Consider the following 6806-nt stretch of genomic DNA (forward strand, 5'->3'; position numbering starts at 1 on the left):
GTTGTTGGGTTTCAGTGCCGACCTCAAGAACAGTGTGCTCAAAACAAACAAACAAACCACATGTGAATTTTGAACTTAATATTTAATACAAATATCTCTCAAAATTAGGGAGAAAAAAATAAAATGTACACACCAGCATGGTTCAAAGGGTCAACGACATTCATGATACTGTGATTTATTTGATCGTTTCGCATTTTCGTATAAATAAATAATCACCACGCTGCAGCCAAACAAAATGAGATCTTTACTGAAGAGATTGTCAGCCTCCAGTGGCCTGGAGAAGGAACATTAACATCATGCTCTCATTTGATAATTGCAATTCCACCAATGATGCATTGATGCAAGTAGATGCCACAACTTTTTTTAAACTCTAAGCACAGTCCAGAGTTCATCCAACACACACGGACCATCAACAGTACAAACGTGAACAAATCTTACATGATCTGGCTCCCAAATCAGGACTCTTGGTCTTTTTTTGTCAAAATATCTTCAATATTTAATTCAAGCCCCCCCCACCCCCCCCCCCCCGCCTCCATCTAAAGGTGGCGCTGCTGTTAAAAGATTGGCAACGTTCCATGGCACAAAGTGATGATGCCGTGCTGACTAAGCTTGCGGGAAACAACTATCTGGTGCGACTGTTCATTTCTGGAATGCATTTCAATGTGATTCAGCTTGCAGACCAGTTCAGACGGGTCAGCGCTGTACCTCTGATGCATTCTCGTGCTGCAAGTGTACATACACTGTATGCATATTCTACTCTAACAATAAACGCGTGTTCTCATAGTGCAAAGCTAATACATTTGTTATATAACAAAACTCATCAAAGAAAAATATATTATGGTTTCAGTCTAAAGTAAGAAGCTGCTCTCGTGTAAATCGTGACCACAACAGTGCAACCAACTATAGAAACTAAGTAGAAAAAAAACATTATGGAATATTCTCACAAATGATAAAATGTGCGCTTTGTCGGTAAATATAACGAAACACATTCTCAAGATTAACAGGCAAATGAAAACAGTGGAGAACTACTTGCAGTGCATTCCCTCCTCACCTCCGCCGTCATGTTTTCTATGAAACACCTCAGCGACCTCGTGGATCTGAGGTGCTTTGACCTGTTTTCCCAGCGTTACCAGTAGGGCTGGGCAATATATAGATTTTATTTTTCTCTTTTTGAATATTGCCATGTGGCGCGAGTGTTTTTTAAACGCTGCATGACATTATAAAGGTTACCTTTTCTCACTCTTTCGTAGCTTATCCACATTACTGATCTCAAATCTGGTGTTCTTGATGTTCTCCACATGGCCCAGCCTTACTCACTCTTCATTACATTTCTGTTCACAAAATGTCCAACCTCCATTATTACTGCCTATCTATGTCTACGAAGCAAAGACAGTGTTGCCGATAACTAAAGAGGGCAATCAGTGAAGAAATAAAAGGCAGGTTATGTGGGATTGGAATGACCGAGTGATATGTATTATCCTGAACAGATGTGCACAACAACTGGATACACAGGGAGTGTACAAAACAGAAGCTCTGCACTATTTGTAGCCTTCTGCTTAATTCAGGATTCCAATCCAGGACAAAATAATTCCCCTGCTGTCTCTATGTAACAGAAAGAACAAGTTGAGCTGATGTTTTGTACACTGTGTACAGGTGTACATACTCAGATTAAAAAAAAGTCTTCAATCAGATGGGCTTGTAGAGCAACGTGGTGACATACTTCTTCTTGTAGCGATGTGTCGCGCTGAGCACCATCACTCCATCCTGTGACCGGGGAGAACAAGACAACGTGGATTGGGAAAATAAATTACTAAAAAAGCAACTCGTCAGAAACAATGAAACGCATGCTTACAGCCGCGTTGCGTGCGGGCCGACGGGAACAATGTTATCAGTCATCACCATGTGCAGGGATGAGTGGCAGGGCCCGCCCACTAATCTAAAACCGCTCCGCTCGCTAATCCCCATCAACAGCGGCGCGGTGGAAATGTCGACCGCTACTACTTTTTCATAAGAGCGGCTTGTGCCTCCGTTACACTTTCTGACGAGACGGTCGGATGGTGCACGAGCCGACTGGAAAACGTTTGGATCAAACCTGCCGGTTCTTAACGTCTCGGCCCATTTGCATCGGCGCAGTGAGCTAAAAATACCTTCAACTTTCCAGATAGGTCAATAAGTTAAGCTGAAAAATAATACCAACAGTATTTTGTATGGCATCATTGTTGGTATTTATATATTAGTTTGCATGTTAAGTTTTTTTTTCCTATTAAAAAAAAATGTATAAAAAAAGGTGAGCATCTGTCCTTCAGCTCCTCTCTTCAGAAGCTTTATCATCATCGTCGGCATTCCATAGATACAATCTGCTGTGCAAGCAATGTGTGAAGCTCGCTAACAGCTGCAGCAGCTCGCGCTTTCACAGTTTCTACTCAAAACAACAAAGCTGGTCCTTTCTCAAGCGGCACCACAGAGACTTTCTGTTACACTTTCAGGAGCCACGAGGTGCTGGAAAAATACACAACACTTGGTGTGACCGAGTCAGCTTGATTTTTTTTTTTTTTACCTTAATGGAAAGAGCGTAGAGGTGGTTGAGCATGACGTGGTTGGGTTCTGGGAGAAGTGCAGGATCACACTGGATATGAAAAGAAACAGAGGGGGAAAGTTTATTGAACTTACTTTCATAGAAAACATGAACGTTGCACATGCAGCGGAAGTGTAAGTCCTTTGGATACATTCCTCGTCTCCATTTTTACAGATTTACTTGATCAACTACTGAGTCGAGACGTTGCCTGATGCTCAACAATAAGGTCTATGACAGAAACATTGCTTCTCAAAAAAGTGACTATTTCCAGTTAATGTACCACAAGTATGTGACGATAAAGCGCAAAATTAGTTTTATTATTTCAGTAAATGTAAATAATTGGGACTATGCCTCATTAAACTGCCTCACACCTACTTACAGAAATCCCAGTGTCTTTGTTGAGGATGACCTGTAGCAGGTGAGGTGGGAGGATGGGTGGCGATTTAATCTTCTCTTCCTGTTTAGGAACATATGCGTCCTGATGATATGGCCCGGGAGGAGAGCTGGAGAAGTCTGATTAAGGAGGTAGAGGGGGGGAGATAAACATTTCCACAGTTCCGTTTCGAAATCATGACCAAACATTTAGGATCAAACCTCTTGACTTGAAGCACTTGAAGTTCATGCTGCATGATTTCATAACTTTGAATAAAAGTGTCTTTGACATAGTGGATGAATTTTTCAAAATAAGAAAGAAAATGTCATTCTGTACCGGCTTTGGGGCCCCGCCCATCACAGTCAGGGGCTCGTCCAGCACTCACCTGACATGTCGGAGCATTTCTGCGAGTCCACCATGAGAGCGTCGAACACTTCGAAGTCCGTCTTCCTCACCTGGATGATGTTGTTGACTGTCCCCAGCTGACTGGTCACAACCGGCTGCAAGGAAATGCGAGACAATGCACAACTTGAAGCGCGGATATTTAAACCCTACCAGACGCTTATTTAGAATTTTATATAATACATAATCGTTGTTTTAAGTCGACGACAAGTGTTTTATTTGCAGGTTACAGGAGACTTCTAGGGACACAAGCGAGACTGAAAACTTTGTCTCTCAAAAACATTTACTGGACAATGAATCATTTTCCTATTTGTACGAGGAAACGGGATTGCTCCTGTTATTCAACGTAGCTCGAATGTGGCCTCCCTCAGAACAGTGCTCGCAGGCAGAATTAAAAACTCCCTCATAAATCCGGTATGATTTAATAATGTAATACTCACCTCCGCTGGGTCGTGGGTCCACTGGCCGTCCACGTAGAACTTGTACTGGTGCTCCCCTTCTGGCAGATCAACAATGGCCACAAAGGTGTTCTGACTTTGACACGGATGACAAAAGGGGAAACGTTTGGCGCACACAAATCGAGTTAACACAGAGCATCTCTTCAGCCTCATTAATAAATGACAACGAATGTCAATGAATAACTCATTGTTATCATGGGAAACCAATCTTCAAGTTTGCACTTGAATGGTATTAGCTTGAATGAGAAATGGCAAATGATTTCTGCATAACAGTGCTCCTATTGAGGGCTACAGATGAAAATTTGCTCTCTTGACAGCGCATTTACATTGAAAAACTACAAATTAATATAGGATTATAACACTATAAAAAAACCACATGGTTCTATCTATCCCCTCTCACCTTCGTATGAGAGGAATCTTGTTGACCCAGTTGTTGAAGGACCCGGAGAGGTAGACATCCTTGCCATCGCCGGTCCAGCGAAAGACTGTTGGTCGGTCCAGAGTTGGTGCTTTGTCATCTACGTCCAAGTCGTGCTGCCACGCAAGGAACTCTTCTTTATCCAGAGGAGCCTAAAACAAGCGCCATCAATTCCCCGGGTGCAAAATGAACATGGTCACACGTGACCCCGTCTCAAAGGCAGCGGCGCAACGTACCTTCATGTCCTCGCCGTGAAATATATCTGCATCATCGGGGCTGTCCATCAGGATTTTTGGGCCCCCTCCCTCTTTGGTACCTCGGCTGTCCCTCCGCTGACCCTTCTCCCCGTGGCCCATGGCAGCCCGCTCGCTGCTCGTATTCCCCATGGCTGTGTCTTCTTGTAGGCTGGTACAAGGTCACTGTGAAGTCAAAAAAAATGAATAAAAATAAAGCCGGCAAGCAGTTTAGAAGACTGAGCGGAGAAGTCTTTTTTCTCCTTTAATATAAATAGAGGTAATTAATCATTAATAGCTGCTACCAGAGTGCTGGCGACAAAAGTTGCGTTTTAAGACCTCATCGCTCAAATGAGAAAGATAAAAAAAATAAAAATTACACCCGAGGCGCTAACGCTCCCATCTAGAATGATTTACTATGTGCTTCAGCAGACTAAGTTAAAGCAAACGTGCAGCAAATTACAAGCAGCAGCGGGTCAGGACCATTGAGAAGAACTTGACAGGCCTAGAATTTGCCGCACTTCAGAGAGAGGCACAGCACTTTGTACAACACCACATCAACCCGACAGCTGACAGCGGTGCACAAAGTGGCTTCATAGACACACTGCATGCTCACAAAACAATCCATGCAGCTGGGAACATTTTGTTCAGCATGATACCTTTTTCTTTCAAAGGTTGTGTTGGATACGCTACTTACTCCATGTCACATTTGTCACGTTAACTATTTGTATTTCTTTACCTTCCTTAGTTTCACAGCAGTATACCATTTAATTGCAGAGACTAGAAACCTCACAATCAACGTTACCTGGCTGTCATCTTTTGTTTTACTTGTTTGTGTTTCCTTTTCTATGTTATTGCTTCATGATAGTACCAACACAGTGCCAGTTGCAGAAGCAAGCAAACGGCAACATGACCTTGACAACAAGAAAAAAATAGTGCGGCTGAAAGGCATTTCTAGCAATGGATCACCGATTACCAGGATGCTTTGACTCGAGACAAAAACAAGTGAGTGTAAAAATATGTTGTTTTTCTTTAGTAACAACAGTTAAATGCAAGATCTTATATTTTAATAACTTGGGTAGTGGTGCTACAGATGTGGTTCGCATCAGGAAACAGTCACAGATTGGATCAGCACAAAAGAAAACAGAAGCAAATGCAACTTTTAGAGACCCCTGAGCCTGAGATACCATCTGCAAAACCATATTGGCAGATAGAGATCCTTTTGTTGTTTGATTATGCAGCTTGTCTACAAGGCTCAAGGCTTTATTGCCCCCCTCCCAAACATCATTTCAGTCTGTAAACAATCAAAGAAAATGTACTTTGTTAATGTCATTTATAGCGTTTTCACACAGATCAAATGGTTAGGCAAAAAATATTGTACTTTCATTGATTTTGAAACAAACTTTGTAATTTAATGAGGTTTGATTATCTGCTTAAAGATAGTGTAAATAGGTCAGAATTCATTCATTTCACGAGATTACACGTGAACACGTCCTGACATCGGTTCAATTTACATTTGCCCAACGCTCATTTTCACCGAACGGCACCTGAACGCATCATAGTGTAATTGAACGGAACCTTCATCGGCTGTCCCTTTTACAGAATTGATCTTCTCCGGTCTATTCCAACACGGGCTGCTTGTTTACAACGTATAGCTTGATTTCTCACTGTGACGGGGAACGCAAACTGTGTGAATAATCAGCGGTTCACATGTGTGCCGATCCGTGAGGGAGGGAGGGCGTACAGATCGATAACGATCCGTTACACCACTCACTATCTAGTTAACAGCTACCAGTAGAAGTCGATACTCCTGAGTTATGCTCACACTACAGTAGATTACTGGTGATGATGGAAGGTTAAGTTTTTTCCCGACTTCGCGTCAAAATGACATCATATCCACCGGGGCTATAACGAACGTGACGTTAGCTCGTGTTTTTTTTAAACCTGGCGTGCAAGAAAATGAGCTCCATTATAAGCTATCTCTTGTCGAATTAAACGTAGTAACGTTCCTGCAATGCGGGTGACGTTTGACATTTAGCAGCTAGCCTCTGTGTGCTACGGACCCGGTTGACGTCCTCACGACCCGACCCTGCTAGGTTCATGGGAGCGACGGATATTCAGACCGTGAATGCACCGACTGTAAACGCAGATATGCGCCATGCTTTTGAAAAAAAAACAAACAAAAAAAACATTTATTTGTTTTACCTGACAAGCGTCTGCTGTCGTCGGTGTCCGTGTTAGCTCATTTGACCCATTTGTGAAGGGAAGAAAACAAAACATTTGGTCATTCTCAACAAACCCGCCCCCCTTATCAGTTCGCGCATGCGCAGCAGATCGGACATTTATC

At 42.7% G+C, this 6806-nt stretch overlaps 1 protein-coding gene across 1 annotated transcript; it reads right to left on the reverse strand.

Annotated features, from left to right (window-relative positions):
- Window positions 1-1441: 1441 nt before the first annotated feature.
- Window positions 1442-6806, reverse strand: prkab1a (protein kinase, AMP-activated, beta 1 non-catalytic subunit, a). Its single transcript, XM_068574760.1, has 8 exons — window positions 6665-6806; window positions 4463-4645; window positions 4209-4378; window positions 3791-3884; window positions 3334-3448; window positions 2955-3088; window positions 2558-2626; window positions 1442-1764 (listed from the first exon to the last, which is right to left on the reverse strand). Exons 2-8 carry the CDS (start codon window positions 4610-4612, stop codon window positions 1687-1689), a joined length of 810 nt encoding a protein of 269 aa, XP_068430861.1. The 5' UTR covers window positions 4613-4645; window positions 6665-6806; the 3' UTR covers window positions 1442-1686.

The sequence above is a fragment of the Clinocottus analis genome, unplaced genomic scaffold (assembly GCF_023055335.1).
Source record: "Clinocottus analis isolate CAN_PGR_092001 unplaced genomic scaffold, fCliAna1.0.p SCAF_13, whole genome shotgun sequence".
NCBI classification, from domain to species: Eukaryota; Metazoa; Chordata; class Actinopteri; order Perciformes; family Cottidae; genus Clinocottus; species Clinocottus analis.

Coding starts and splice junctions, on each gene's coding strand:
- prkab1a (XM_068574760.1), bottom strand. CDS start 4,612: ATGGGGAATACGAGCAGCGAGCGGGCTGCCATGGGCCACGGGGAGAAG. Junction 3,449..3,790: donor GGACCCACGACCCAGCGGAG/GTGAGTATTACA, acceptor ATTTCCTTGCAG/CCGGTTGTGACCAGTCAGCT. Junction 2,627..2,954: donor ACAAAGACACTGGGATTTCT/GTAAGTAGGTGT, acceptor TTTCATATCCAG/TGTGATCCTGCACTTCTCCC.